General features: G+C 36.9%; 1 protein-coding gene across 1 annotated transcript in view; it reads right to left on the bottom strand.

Annotated features, from left to right (window-relative positions):
* Positions 1–4,421: 4,421 nt before the first annotated feature.
* LOC108774334 (protein pangolin, isoforms A/H/I/S) overlaps positions 4,422–16,939 on the bottom strand; it is a 33,992-nt gene continuing 21,474 nt past the window's right edge. Inside the window, exons 3-4 of the mRNA XM_018540409.1 lie at positions 10,577–10,680; positions 4,422–4,607 (exon numbers count right to left, since the gene is read on the bottom strand). Coding sequence (XP_018395911.1) covers positions 4,422–4,607; positions 10,577–10,680 — 290 coding nt within the window. The remainder of the gene's footprint in view (positions 4,608–10,576; positions 10,681–16,939) is intronic.

A 16,939-nucleotide genomic window follows, 5' to 3' on the forward strand; every position in this document is an offset into this window, starting at 1 on the left:
TGTTATTCGTGTATTTTTTTAAATTACCTATATTGAAAAGTTATTTAATGAATGTTAAATTAAAGAAAAGGAAGAGAATGGTGGACAGCGCTGACAAGTTGATCATTAAGTCCAGCTTAAATGGTTATCACGAGGCAACGAGACTGTACGAACGTGACCTACTTGATCCTACTGTCTATAATGTGTCGTAACGGTAGTGATCGCGCTTGTCGATAGCTCGACCACGATCGATTAATATAAATATACGCATCCCAGCGCAGTTAGATACCAATGAATGGTAGTCGCCGCGCCGCGCCGAACCGCATTACAAAAGCGCACATACCCCATGTCATGGTGAAACTAGAGTTATGGTCGACATTGTCCTAGTTTCTAACACCAGAAGACATTATGAGATTCCCTTCTCCGAGGCAATAATGCGCTACCCACATACGACGAGCCTTGCTTGAATGATTTCTATAAAATAATTGAGAGAGAAAGAGAGAGAGAGAGAGATATCTCGTGATTTAATCTCAAAGTGTTGCTAGTAACTCTGTTTAATTCTAGATTTTAATCATCTAATGATAGCGATTTACTCGAACAAAATCGCGCAAAACAAATAAATAGAATAAGTAATTCAAAACAGGCAAAAGTAAAATTAAATGGCGAATACAAGTTCGTATCTCGATAGTTACGCGGTGGTGTATTAAAATACATATACTTTGCTATTAATTCATGGCATTAATTCGTTCTAGTTTAACGTGTGAAGCTTTCAACGGTTTTCGCATCCTCGCGCATGACACAGCGGTGTTTATAACGCTAGAAAACAATGATGGCGCGCCCGTGTCGCTTTGAAGTTCGTAATGGGCTAGAGTGGATTTGCAATAAATTAGTGTGTATGCGTGTCGGCGAGATATACGACGTATCACCGCCAGTAGCGGTGGTCAGGTGTTGGATATTAATTTTCAATCCCTGATCGGAACGTAAAATTATTAATCGACAAACGTTAAAGGTGCATTGCGGTATTATTGTAAAATTGAAGATAATCTATTTGGCGGAGTTGAAGAATGAACAATCGTTGAGTGGTATAAGCGGTTACCGAGAAGAGGTTGTCGAGAAAAATCGCAACATTTGCGTCCCGTCGGCGAAATTAAAACTCGCACGCATTACATGCACAAAGAGCTTATAAATATTCTGTAACGATACCCCGGCTCTGGATTGATTCCCCAATTAAATGTAAATGAGCGACGGGGGTAAACTAGTGGAACGAGTTTTATAATATCCCGGCAGCCTAGAGGGGTGGGAGGAGCTCGTGAAATCCTACCTAAGTAGATAGCACGAGCGCGGCCAATAAATTAATTATTCACCCAATAACCAAGCTGCAGTAGCTCGTGTCCCTCTCTCTCTCTCTCTCTCTCTCTCTCAAGATTGCCAGCCTTCCTCTCGCTATGTTATTTATGATTCTATCTGGTATTCATTTTCACTCATTTGTCCCTTTGAAACTTCCTCATCATCGAAGGGAGCTTCAATATTTACTGTTTAATATATCCGTCTTTTAAATTTCAGAAAAAAAACAAGATATATAATACCATAATTTACTGAGCGATTATTATTACCTCGTTCTCGTTCTATTTCTATCGTAATTGTGTATCTTCTTTTACTCAACGATTCCTTCAAATAGATAATTTATTTTTATTTAAATATAAAAAAGAAAAAAGCATTATTTACGGTACATTTCACAGAGATTATTCGATCAGAAATCTACAATGTCTGTTTGTAAAGACGTGTAACTTGTTGTAGCAAGAGAAGTCACCGAGACGATGGCGACTCTTCTTTGAACAAGCATTCCCGACCACAATGATCGCAAACATTCCCGTTTCCGTTTTCAGGGTGGTTAGTTCTGGGCATTCTTCGGCGTTCACGGTCTACCCTGATATTTATTCTGGCTCATTTGTCCCGCAAGAACCGCCGCGTCATCGAAGGGAAACCCAAAGAGAGATCCTTCTTTGGATTTATACGCACACTGTAGTCCCCTTGGAGCTCTACGGGGGTCTCAGGTGCTAACTATAAACGAGACTAGTGGGGTTTGACTTTAATGTGATTTCTCAGAATCTGTGCACGTATTCATTTAGATTATTGACCGATAAATAAAGTTTGAAAAAAGAAAAAAGAAAATTTTAGGAACAATCGAGGCGTGGCTCAAAACACTGCTATTTTTTAAATTTTTTAGGAGAAAAGAAAAACTTATTTTCTTATACGTATAAAAATTATATTACTTCAAAAATTGAACAAAAAATTATATTATTATATAATAACTAAAGATTAAACGTTTGCAAAAATTTTCAATTAGGTAATTCCAATTTTGAAAACAAAAATCGTGTTGAAGCTGTTAAAATTTCGTAAAGTTGCAAGTCCAAGTACAAATGTGAGTCAAAACGATGTAAGTCCAAGCATAAATATCAATTGCATAATGGATTTATAACGTTTTAAATTGCACTATCCATTTTTCTCTGCTTGTAGCAGCATCTTTCACGTCAAATATTAGTACGTGATAGAACAGCGTATATTTGACGAGAAAATATAAAACAATATATTCACAATTTTGGTATTTACGTCGTTTTGCCGTGGTAAAAAAAACCTCAATTATTATCGTATTGTTTCGATTATTTAACTTGATTACAAAATAAATATTTCGATTAGCAATTATTTGAATTAAAAACACTATAATGTTTTGTTTGTTAAAAAAGTTTAAAACTAAAACATCTTTAAATGTTTTAAAAAATGGAGACAAGAATAAAACATTTTAATATTTTAAAATTAAATAAATGCTTCTTTTTTTAGTCAGGATAAAATAGTGAAGGCGATACTATTTGCTCTCCTCCCCCTCTCCGGTACGACAGACACAATAATTATTCCAGTTAAATGGACATTCGTCGCCGAAATAAAAAATTGCAAAAGGAACGCAAAATTTGCATAATGTTATCATCGCCGTTGTTGAACGGATGCAACTCTTAAAATTGTGCGATTACGTTAAATGTTCAATAATTCCGATGCAACGCGACGCGACGCTACACGAGACGAATGCGTCACTCGGCAAACATATAAATTTCATCGCGTGGGCAATATCGTTGTGTTGCTACAATTGGTGCATAATAAGAGAAAGGATGTGCTCAGGCAACCTTAACTTGGTGACGACGACCTCGTTTGTAATCGAGAAATTGTTTCAGTCATTTTCGAATTCGAGTAAAAACATAAGAAATTAATATTGTATTTGAATTCGCTTTTACTCTATTCTAATACATCTTACACGCAGACTGTCTATAGCTCGAAAAAAAAAAAAAAATAATAATAATATTCTAAAATAATATTTTTTCTTTGCAAAGGATAAATCTATCGATTAATCTTCTATGCCCTTTTCTGTCAAAACCGACATATTTGTGGTAAATGGATAATTTAAATAGAATGATTTTGCATTGCGAACTCGATCTCAATCTGCGAATTCGCTTGCAGCTTTTCCCACGTTGAATGAACAGGCAGAAAAACAATTAGTAGGGTTCTTGAGACAAGGGAGAGTAGGTAGCGTAATGGAGAGATCGTATCACATGGCCATCTTGGTACTAACGGTCTATATGGTATTATCCGTCTGCAAAAGGACAAGCCTCTCAGTTTGTGCCACGACAAGTAAAAGAACTGAAGATTTGAAGAATGCAAAAACTGCTCGAATACAAATGCTAACGCCTGAACCTGTATAATGGCACTACCTAATAAATCTTGCGAGTGTCAGATAAACTTTCTTGCTCGACGCCAATGTTCCGAACGGATTCAAATTCTTCATAAAACTCGCGCAAAAATTTTATCTTGATGTTGTGTGACATTTTTTGCAGCGGAGTTTTTATCTCAAAATACGTCAAGAATTTTGAAATAAAAGCTCCAGAAAAGGTTTTTTTTTTCTTCTATCACAAAGCAACCGAATCAATCCACATTTCACATTTTCATTGAGCGCAACTAAAAAGGAGCGCAAAAAATGCTAAACATTTATGATCGTAAGAAATGTTGGACATTCATTCTGATCTAAAGATTCTCAAAGATTCAGGCTATCTCATCAACAATGTCCCGTTTTGCGCCGAACGACACGGCGTAAAATCGTCGATCGGATGCGATCTGGTGCGATCGGATGCGATGCGACGCGTGACACCGCGTTTTCTCTTTTTCCAGCTCCACGGTTTAGGTCGAGCTACCTGATATGGAGAAGAAAAGCAGCGAACTCTCTTCCCACGAGTGCTAGACGACGGTACTTGATTGGCAAACAATTAGCGGCCACGACGTCGAAAAGGAGGGGACGATGAGGATGATGATGGGGACGAGGGACGACAACGACGAACAGAACCAAACGCGGAATAGGTATGTATCACGCGAGCATCTTTGACCGGCGTCACGCATCCTCCTTACAACCCTCTCTTATCTCTCTCTTTCTTTTTCTCCACCTCCTTGGCAAGTCGTTCGCTCGCCAATATCTTTACAATGAGAACAATACCGTAGTTCTTCCGCCGGAGCGAACAGACAAAGGGCATTCCTGAGACAAAACCATTGTCACCATCGTCACCATCGTCGTCGTCAAACTCCAGAGAATTCTACGAGCATGTTAAAATGTTCTGTATAAAACAGAACAGGAATTATAAGTGTTTCCTTTATCTGCACTTTGCATTATTTTCGCACTAATATTTTTCACTAAAACTGACCCGCGAAGATGTATAATATATATATATCTTATACCTGCATACATCATGATATTAAAAAATCATCATGACAAAACAGGATAGAACAAAATGTATAAAATTTTTTAAGCAAGCTTATTAAAATTACAAATAAGATAATAAATATCGTAAATTGCTCATAAAAAATAATAGATTGAAATTATATGAATAAATGAGGAAAGAGTTATAATAATGGTAACAAAAAGGAGAATTATTCACAAAGGTATCACATAACCAATTATCAATGAATAATCTTGTTAAAATAGCAAAACGTAATATTTTTTTGTAAAATAAAGCAGGACTTGATAATAAACCTTTTGACTTAATAGTACAATTTTATTTGATTACTCATGATTTATAAATAATAATGTAAAATTAGATTGCAATTAGAAAATCACTTTTCTAGCTTTTGGTAATTTCAACAAAATATTAATGAAAATATCTACTATTGAGTAAAATGAGGAGTGTTTCATGGGGTTCTCAGATGGGGTTTTCATGGCGTGTCTTTTCTCCTAAGGGAAATTCACAAAGCGAGGATAGTCAGATGAATTTCATGCACTTTTTATCACATCATAATCAATTATATGACAAGAATCATTTTTTTAGCGCAGTTAGTAATTAACTGATCTAATACTCTTACTCTTGTCAAGCTAGAAAAATTCAAAAACGTCAAACATAATTTTAGAAAGTGAGAAATATACTATTCTTATGTGTAATTGTTTTATTGTGGTAATAAAATTTAATTATAAAAATCTCTGAATACAAAACAGTTTTGTACTATTAAATCATCAGTTTGTTTAAATTCAATAAATATATTGATATTGGCGTAGTAACCTAACCAACCACGTTTAGTCACATAACAAATTTTTGCGTCAGTAACAAAACTTTAATTATTCATAGCAAACATTTCATATCAAACATCTCAGTGTAATTCTTATCGATTGCTGTTTAATGATAAATATTTTAATGAATGGAATAGAAAAACAGCAAATAACACAGCTTCGTTATGTTGCTTTATACGTTATATTATTACTTTGAAATAAACGCGCCACGTTCGCTTCGAGAGCTATACGTTTTAATGTAAGGTTTTGAATTTCATGTGTGCCTATATAAGCATATCCATCGAGATCTCCAACCATTCCAAAGCCTCTCGTCCTCCGCGACTGCTCTTCTTCTTCTGTCGCTTTCCTTTTTTCCCCCGGTCTCACTATTTTCCTGCCCTTTTTCGTTTCCTAAAACTACGCTCCGTTACGTCCATTATTTTCGAGAACTTCGAATCGCATTCTTTTTAATTGGTGGGACGCGTTTCGTTGCGCATGAACGTACACAGACTCGTGTATTTTTTGTTTCTTCTCTGTATGTTCCTCTTCGACAGTTGAACAGCTTTTTCTACAGCATTTTTCGACATTTCGTGTAAATTCGAGCAACATCATTCCTTTGTCACAGCAATAACCACCGTCGGCAGGGTGTAACATGATTCTAGTATCCAAGCCAATGTCGTCTCGAATCGAATATACGCTCTTTGAAAAAAAAAGTTACGCGCGAGTCCGTACTCGCGCATAACTTTTTTGTCCAACAGTATATAAGAGATAGAAAAGCATTCAGCGATGTTGCATTGTACGAAAAGCTCGCGAACGATCGTCGATTGAATTCTATCCCGTCAGCGGCGAACTGATCGTCCATTAAATACGATCAATTAGGTATCCCCTGGCCCTTATCGAAGCTCTCTGGACGAGGCGACTGTTCGTGAGTTATCCAATTTCTATTTCTCGCGCGATCTCTTATCGCGAAAGTCTTGCTTTCGAGAAACGATTATTTGATGCATATTCTCTAACACGAAAGAAGTTGTCCTGCCTCTTAAAACTCTTTATATTCTACAAAGTGCGGCAACGAGGCGCACGCGGCTTGTTTAGCAAATCGTTTTCACGCAATCGATGAGAATCGCGCAAGAAACGTGGGACATGATCGTCTTTAGAAGTACTTAACAGTCCCACGAAACGGTCGATTCCATGGTAGAGACACCTCCTCACGACGAAGCGCGCGCACGTGGTGGAGATAGAGAGCGCGTGTGTGTCCCGGCACATTCCGGTGAAATGCGCTTAAACCGCCGCGACGAATCGTTAACGGGCTTCTAATCGTCGCGCATTACTGAGGTGGCACCCCCATGTAACGAACGATCGAACGAACTCGGAATAATTATTACGCTTCTCTCACCGAGGAGGTCAAATGAGATTGGCAATATTCGTTGGCGAGCGCTCCTACACGTGTCTCGACATGCATAACGTATGGTATTTTAAACGTATGCTATTGTAATATTGATTATGAATAATCAAAGGATCATTACTAACGTAAAAACTATTTATCGATATGTGACTGATTAAAAATCGTTGTTGGTTATTATGACGATATTAATTTATTAAATAAACTGATGATTTAATGATACGAAACTGTTTTTTTTTTATGAGGTTGAAAGATCTTTTGTTCAAGTTCAAAATAGAAAACTTTCTTATCAAAATGAAACAAAAAATTACATAAGAATAGTATATATATCTGTCATTATTTATTAAGTAAAATTATGTTTGACGTTTTTTAACTTTCCCAGCTTGATAACAGTATAGAGATTCAGATTTATTGAATACTGATTGCTCTGAAAAAATATAGTCATAATTGACTATGATGTAGTGGTGAGGAGTGTACGAATTAGCTGGTCGTCTCTGATCATCCTTGCTTTGTATCAGGTAGTGATTTATCTTATGAGAAAAAACACGCCATCTCTAACAGCTCCGCGAAATATTTCTTATTTTACCATAATAAATTATTTTGTTGAAATTACAAAAAAGAAAATTGATTTTGTAATTGCAACCCAATTTTATATTATTATTTACAAAAAAAAAGTGAGTAATCAAATAAAATTGTACTTAATTTTAGTTAAATCAAAAAAGTTTGCTAAATTTTGCTTGTATAACAAAAAATATTACATTATGCTATTTTTAACAAAATTGTTTACTTATTGGACTTGTGATTAATTCTCTCTCTCTTTTTTTTAATGCCATTACTATAATTTTTTTCTTAATATATGAGATGTCGAATTTGTAATTATACCTCAACAGTAGTAGTTTTAAATTAATGAATTATTTATTACCTTAAAACGCCTTTAATTAATGTACTACAATTGGTGTGAGCTATTATAAATTGCACGACTTTCAGAACGAGTAAATAGACAAATAATTGCAAGCCCCATGCAATATGTTAGATCTAGTTAGCGCAACTAACGATTCGGAAGTGCTGTTTGCCGTGAGATTTCGAGCGAGACTCGCTTCGCGCCCCATACCCGTGTCGGAGCGGAGGTAAGCGTACGAGAGAGAGTTCGCCGAGACACGCTCGTTGTCGGAAATAACGACATAATGACATGGTAGAGGATGAGTGCCCCAGGTAGGTAAATCCAAGACGCAGGCACGGCACAACTGGAGAGAAAGAGAAAGGAAGATCGGGAGGGAGAGGGAAGGAGAGAAAACCAGACCGGGATATATCCAGCGAGCAAGAGGAGAAGGAGGAACGAGGAGGAGGAGGTGGGATCATCGGCGTGTCTCGGTAGTATCCCTGACCATCGCCGGTGGTTCATCAACTCCGAGGAGTTGAAGAGACCTTAATAGGCTCTCCCGCTAGAGTCTGGACCATGTCATGCACCCTTTTACCTCGCGTCTCGACCTGATTTCGCACGTGATTCTCGCTGCTGAACTGTCAGTTGCGGTTCGACCGGATTTATTAATCAGCGTACGCCCCGAATTTGCATAATGAAATAAAAGATGCTCTCGCGTACGCACATATTCAGATAAAGACTCGAATCGGTATAATTCTTTCTGATGAATTCGGACGTCGAGGCCCGTCGTAGATATACCGTGTAGATAATATTCTTTTTGTGCTATTATATACGACCAGATATTAATTTTGCTAGAGTATTAAAAAATTTCAGATAGATACAAAAAAATAAAAAAAAAATTATACTTTTATAATAGATATTTCAGCAAAACCGTGTCCTTTCCGTGTAGAATTCTATTGTACATAATCAAAGATAGAAATTAGACTTAACTTAAACTCGACATCGATATAATTTTTATTAAAACTGCGATATTTGCAATTGTAAAATCATATAATACCAACGCGCGCGCGCGCGCTTCCCTTCCACGAAATGTGTAATTGCGTCTTCACTCTCATTCTCTGCAAACGTGCCGATTGCGATATTCTGTCATTTCTCTAATTATTGACCTTTGATAGACGCGTGGACCACGCGCAATCGCAATAACTTTAATAGCGCTTTATCGCGTTAACGACCGGTATAAATCGCCAGCGGATATATATTGATACAACGCGAAATTCCATGGTAAATGAAACAACGGCGAAATTGAGTGGTCAACGCGCCGACGCACATTACCGCGATAATTCCCAATAATTTATCATCGCCGCGTTGCGTCGCACACCCCTCCTCCTCGCCGTATGTAATCGCCGGAGTCGCCGTTGCATCCGCCGCCGCCGCCGCCGCCGCTGCATTTCGAGCGTCATGAAGGATTGAACGACGTCGCGCGCGGTTTGCGTCGCGGTGTTTATCGGCCGTAAAGAATCGACGGGACTGCTCTTCTCCTCTTAATGGGTTCACGCGCCGTGGAATCGCGCACAAAGCGCAACGCGGCCCGCGAGAGATCGCAACGGCGATCGCACGCGTCATGCTCTCTTTAACATTGAATCGGCCCAATTTTGCCCACTATTTAGCGACGCCATGCTTCGCCGCAGCCGAATTAGCCGAATCCGCAGAAGCACGCTCGCATGAATCGATAACCGCGTTTCGCGGCTCAATCCTTCCGCATATCGTATTTCTTTCATATATATATAAGTATAGTATAACATCACGAAAAGAATATGGTTTTGTTGAAATATTTCAAAATTTAGCTAATCTAAAAATAATAATTTTATTAGACTCTCTATCGAAATAATTATGCAAGACATTCAAGCTGGTTGCTAGAATGTGAAAATTTTAGCAGCATTACTCGCTTCATGCTGCTTAAGTTTTCTACACGTAATTATTTTGAAGATCCAACAAAATTATTTTCAAACTATATATATATAATACTTACTTATCTATCTCATTTTTTAGATAGGTACTTCAGCAAAATTATTTTGTTTCCCTCTCTGTATATAAAAGATTCTTCATTTTTATCCTACATTTTTATGATCTTTCCGCCTAATTATTCTATACATTTTCGATGACTTCAGAAAACGACGCGATCCTCTGATACTCTCAAAGTAAATTATAAAGTCGCGTAAGAGTGAGTGAGTGAGAAAGAAAGAAAAAGAGAAAGAAAATATACACGTGTATGCGAGCGGAGCTGTAAATATAAATCGTGAATCCAATTTGCGGACACCATAAATCAATAGCGTGATCACGATCTGGCTAGGAAGGCATGAAACGGTCTGACAGAGTCAGATCAGGATCCAGGTCCGGACAAAAGACGCGGTTGCGGACGCGTCGCTGTCGAGAACAAGAGTAACGGCGCGATGGTCAATTAATGTCCGAGGCATGCCAAATTTTAAATGAGAATAAACCTATACTAGGAAAAGAGTTGTTCATTTAACTCAATTAATTTAATTCGTCTTGATTTCTTTCGATGAAGAGAATATATGTATTTTTTTTTTAAATTAAACATTACATCTAACTTAAATACAGACATTCTTCTTCAATGAAGAAGACGAACAAAATAAAAACGCTTAACTTAGTCAAATAAATAATTAATTTACTTAAAAATGAACCACTTTTTCTAAGTAAAAAAAAAATATAACCGAATTATACTCACCATAGAAACGGGGATAGGTCCTCCGGCTCCGTTGGGATACGGATACGGCGAGACGAGGTAGCCCATGTTGAACGAGGAGGTGTGCGGTGTCGGATCCACCTTTCCTATTTTGGAAACAAACGAAGGTATGATTATTATCGGTATATAATCGTGGATCTCTCTACTAATAACAGTAATAACTATGTTGAGAATTGATTAACATTTAATGTATTTTTTACTTTCAGTTTTTAATAAAACAATCTCAATAAAGTATCACAAAATAATAACTAATTATTATAAAATTGTTATAATTATTATAAAATAATCACTTTTATTGCATTTTTCGTTGAGAAATTAAAATAATCGAACTCTGAAAAATGTATGACCGTAATGTTGCTTATTTACATCAATTAAATAGTATCGCGCGGATCATAGATCGTTACAAGATTAGTCAGACGTTAAACAGACCGCAGACGAAGAAATATTTCTTTAAATGGCAGCCTGCACGCGAACCAAATTGTAGAAAGTAAAAAGGAGTTCCGAAAGAAAGACCGACAGCCGACAGTTGTACGACAATTTGGGGTTCGTGCAACACTGGCCTTAATTATATGTTCTCTATACAAATCACTTTTGTTTTTCTTTTGCGTGATAGTTTGCCGAAAAGTACAAGATTACGTGGTATTTATTCTATCTAGTTTTTTTTTCATTTCGACCTCCCAATTCGCACCTGCTTGATTTTCTTACACACATAACATATTTTTCGCAACTTTATTTAAAAACGTTCGAAATGTAATCAAACATATATTTTTCGACGCGATGTAAAATATACTAAAGTGCAATCGTTTATTGCGTTTCAGCTTATCCATTATAAGTTTCGTTTAAAGTCGCTGGAGGTGTCGCAATCGGCAATTTCATGTAATGTCGCATTTTAATCGAATTAATAACATCCGCCTGATCCGCATAGCAGATATTATTTTTTCTTCATCCTAAACGTCCGTATATAAATATTACATCTGCATTAAAACCAGTCTTCGCTTAATAGGATTCAACGTCGTTCGCGTAGAGAAGACCGATCTTGGCGAGCATGCGAAAACCTGCTCCAAAAGATTCAGAGGCGATACCAATCGTCTATCGCTACGGCTAATCCTTAAGACGAGAGACGCTGCGGTCGAAGAACCCCCTTTTGGGCTTATCCTTCCGCGAAACTGGATCGCCGTCCGAAACGAGAAGAGAAATACACACTAAGAATTCATTTCACGATCATCCTGATCATCCTGAGGCTGAGGCTGCGTGCTTCCGTCCAAGATCATCTCCGTAATCAAAACGGATTCCATCCTTGCGAAATCGGCCGAATTCTTTTGTTCATTTCGTGAAACTCAATCGTTTCAATCGAGCTGAAGCAAGTACCAATAGCGATAGTCTGCCGACTTAGCCAGCAAATACAAGTATAAGGAAAGACTTTTGCGTATAGGACCTACTTTCTTTAAAAGTGAATTAGTGTATTATCACTGACTTCAATTCTACACTCATAACTGATGTAATCATCAGCGAATACTGTTTTTTTTTTTCACATTGATTCACTTTTAGAGGTTATGATTTCTACAGATTCAATCTTTTGCGCGATGCTTGATACTACAAACATTCAGGGAAATTAATTGATATTTTATTCTACTTCCATAATTAGTAAAAATGAGTACCGTTGCATGTTGAGAAGAAACAACATTCTCATAATGAAAGTATAATTTAAATATATTTATTTAAAAATAGTACATAATGATATGAAAGTCAGTGCGGTACTTATGCACAAAAATTCAGAAGACATTTCAATTATTGTATGAAATTCGGAAATGCAATATACCTATGTATATATTTGTACGCATTTCAACTCATGCTTTCGAGTTATTTTTATATCTGTTCCCCATTGAGAAGACGTTCCTATTTCGAAGTGTTTGTAAAACAAATTATACACATATAAGTGGCTTAAGAAATAAAAAAGTTCTAGGTTTTTATAAAATAAAAGTTTTATACTGAAGATGGCCAAATTATGGCCGAAACGTTTATATCTATATAGTTTTCAAAACATTTTTGTGTACCGCGCTGACTCCTATATCTCATATTACGTACTTTTCTCAAATTTGTTAAAACCGGGGAATAATCTTATTATATGACTTTTTTATATAAAATATTTATATCATATGGTTACTATTTTAATTTAAGTAGCTGATCAATGAGTGTCGTATATTTAATTAATACTTCGGCAACGAGAGGCGCTTGTTCGCAGTCGTCTCGACCGCTCCAATAACGACCATGAAAGAGTTAATTCTTCGTGCTGGACCTACGCGATCCCGATCGTCGCGAGACGTAGGACCATTGACCTTTCCCTTTGAGTGAAGAGGCACGAGACGCACACAGCACAGCACTCGTTCGTCGTTTCGTAGTTATTAAGACGCGAACGCTTCTGCCGCGTACACGCTTCGATGCAATTCACGCGAATATGCGTGCGCGCGCGCTCGCGCGCGCAAGCGGACGATTAAATTGTCAGCTACGCGACTCTATAAATAACGCAACGCAGCGCCGCATACCACCGAGTCGAGTCCCGCGATTCTCGTTTTATCAACGCCCGTGAGTCTGCCGATGGAAAGCTCTCGCGAGAGCTGGTTTTATCGAGATTCCCGCAGTGAAACGCTTGACGGATTTTGTGCGAAATTATTATGGGAGAAAGAGAGAGGAAGCGAGAGAAATGTAGCAATACCAAGCATTAGAATATCAAAGTAATAACAGTGAAAGATCATGCGAGCCAAAAGGTTCTATTAGCGAAAACGCTCGTTATTGTTCGCGTTCTTTAACCAAATCATCAGACCCTTACATTGGATCAGCCTCGGTATTTAAAAATTACAATTATGAGTTAATTCTCCCTATAGATATAAAAAGTCAATTTACACAAACACGCGCAATATGGTTACAAGTGTCTCGTTCACGCATCGTTATTTTGTCGAACTCAATTCTTACGGCATAAATCGGCTTTGTAAATTCAGATTAGCCTGTCATCTTTGGTACATTAGCATCCTCCAGGCCGAATCGAATCCGACCGGAATATCAAAGTACGAATAAACACTTGGAGTCTAGAAAGTAATGGCAAAAATGAATGGCGTAATGTGCAATTACGATGCAGATTCTGGAACATGCGTCGATCGCGTTTCGTCGTCTCGGAAGGAGCCGTATATAAAAGCGTATAGAAAAAGGAACCGCTTGTCTAGCTGTAATTTCAGCCACGTTCCTCACTCTCGCTACCGAATGCATATCCTGGGCGCACATGTGCTCCACACTCCTCGTGCCCGAAGTTTATTACCAGTTCGTCTCCTTGCCCTTCCACTCGTCTCCTCTTTCCATCATGATCGGCGCGTCTCGCCCGCCGCGTTCTATCGGCCTTCCAACCGGCGCTACACCAATTCAAAGTTCGTGCACTCGATCTCCCTCTTTGTTTTCTATCCTCTTTCGCTCCTCTCCCGCGGGTTTGTTTACTTCGCAGTCTTGTTGGAATAATACCCCGGCAAGGTAATTATAGATACCCGGAGCTTCACAATGCGACTCCGACACACGTTTACAACCGAAGACACACACCCGCGAATATTTCTCGGTACTCTGATATACGCGTGGCGGCAGTTGACAATGAAAATCTTGACACCCGATACGAACACCCACCTCGAGTTCTTTAGCGAGCGAACAGAATCCGTCTTAATCGAAAATATACATCTCCTATCGTGTGACGCAATTCGCGCAAATATTTTATCCATTTAGTAACACGAACATATTTTCATTTAAACTTTATAATATTTAATTTCGAAATAAATTTAATTCAAAATTGCATTAAAGGATAAAATTCAATTGAGTTCATTTTGATACCTAACACAAAGAAATAATTTCATGGGAATGTTAAGTTTTTTTTTTTTTTTTTTCAACACTTTCTGCTGCAGAAGAAACATTTTTTTTTCTTTCATAAATTAAAATACTGTTAAGTCATGAATTTGTCGCCAAATCGAGAACTCCGCGCAGAAGAATTTAGAGAAGAGAACATTAATTTATGAGAGTATGTAATAATCGTAATTGTACGGATTCTTGAACAATATTCCAAGTTATCTGTGATTTCGCATCAATGATTCCTAGAAAGGCCCATCAGAACGCAGAAGCCAAAGAGCGGAAGCCGTGAAGAGATTATTACTGGGCTCGGTTTCTCGTAGCGCTCTCGATCCCCCGTCGAGTGCTTACGGGCATTGTTTATGCCTGAGGATTGTTTTCGTTTGACGAAAAGCAAAATGAGTTTTTTCTACCACGCGTATATAATATCTTCGTGAACAAGAAGATCGGTTGAATATTTCGCGTGCGTACTGAGACAAGCTATAATGATGGAGATAACAGAAGCTGTAATATAAAAGTAGAATTCTATTTCGATGCAACCTCTCAAATAATGAGATTATATTCTTTCAACTGTTGCACAATAATTCGCATCATATGGAAAGCGTATAGAGGATAAAACAAGCAATGGCAAAATATGATATAAAACTAATACTTTGAACTGTTACTTTATATATTAATGTAGGAAAAACAGAAAAGAAAAATCAAATCTGTCGGTTACTGTCTTTTGCATTACCATCTCGATTCACGAACGAGATCGATAAAAGATGAGCTGCTCGCGCCGCCTAATCCGGAGATGAGGAGATGCGGCAATTATGGACTTCTTCCAAATTCAAGCTTCAAATCACGGTCGGATACGAGCTAAAAAGGACACGGGAGCGAAAGAGCGTGCTGTTAATGCTATTACAGACGAGCTTGTGTATACAGCTTGTTGTCGGTTGGTAAATTACTATAATTGTGAAGTTCCGGCGATTTTTAGATTAGCTCTGGTCCATCAACGGCATATACCTATACCGACCTGCCGACACTGTCCAGCGATTCTCAACTCGACAAATTCGTCAGAAATAAATCGTATTGTATAGAAAAAGTGAACGTTAAATGTCGATTGAATCTCACATTGCGCTTATATTAACTTTTAATTTTATAAAATTAAATAAATACATACAAAGAGTCCATATTTTATGATATAAATTGGATACAAATTGATGTAATTTTAAGACACCCAAAAAAAAAAACAAATACAAAATGCGTTAGTCCTTAGAAGACAAAAAAAAAATAAAATAAAAAGGATGTTAAATTAAAATCGTGCGAAGGAGGTCTTGTCAGATAATACAACGCAACAAACGTAATCTTTCTCAATTAATTAATATAGCTGATTAAACCAAATTAAAAAGATACCGTACAACCTGACAATTAACCTAAATTAATGGCACCAATAATGCGCGTCCGTCATCATATAATAGCATCACACTCGACAAGAAATCGTACAATTATTTTCAGTCACTGACGAATTCGGTCGAATTCGAAAGCAAAATTTTGCGAGTAATTACTAGAAATTAATTTCATGTTTGAGCCAAGAATATAATTCTTTTAATTTTGTGTGTGTGTGTGTGTGTTTATGCACGCGGATTTATAAGCTAAATATTTTGTTCCTCAAAGAAAGTACACAAATTTCTATAAATTCTACTTACAAAACAAATTTATTGTAAAAGAAAACGAGAAAGAATTTTAAGATTACTGTAACCACATCCGTGACGATGAGAAAAGAATGTTTTCATATAATAATACATATAAATCCTGGCGATTCTCAAGAACCAGACACCATTTCTTTGCTTCAGTTAAAATTCTTACCTATGTCTTTCAAAAACGTGTTTTGTAGCTTTTGATCCGCAGGAGATCTTATCTTTTTTCTTCTTCTTTCTCTCTTTCTTCCAGTTACATAGATAATAATAAAGAAGCAAAGAAAAATTATGGGGCGTCAAGAAATTTAACTTATAGGACAGAAAAGCCACCATATTGGCATATTTTGAGGCAGGAAATACAGCAAGGAATAATTATAATAAATCTTACAAAAAGAAAAAAAAAATAAAATATTTAAAATAGACCACTGCATGTTAAATGTTCTTTATGGGCGCTATTATTCTTCGTGAGAATCCATGTTTTAGTCACAAATGTGACTTTCAACAAATTCTTTTTCTACTGTCATGTCCGTAAAATAGATGTATTTAAATTACTTACTTCTTTGTGTGCCACTTAAATCCTAAAATGTGAATTTTGTATCTTGGCACGTTTTTCAATTTAAATGCATTATAAGAAAAATGTATTATATTTTAATAAATATAATTGTTTGATTATTACTAATATAACACTTATTTACGGAAAATAAATATATTTGTTAAATAAAAAAAATAATAAAAATAAAATAATTAAATGAAATTAATGTTGTGTGTGTGTGTGTGTGTGTGTGTGTGT

Source organism: Cyphomyrmex costatus, unplaced genomic scaffold (genome assembly GCF_001594065.2).
Source record: "Cyphomyrmex costatus isolate MS0001 unplaced genomic scaffold, Ccosl1.0 scaffold245, whole genome shotgun sequence".
Taxonomy (NCBI): Eukaryota; Metazoa; Arthropoda; class Insecta; order Hymenoptera; family Formicidae; genus Cyphomyrmex; species Cyphomyrmex costatus.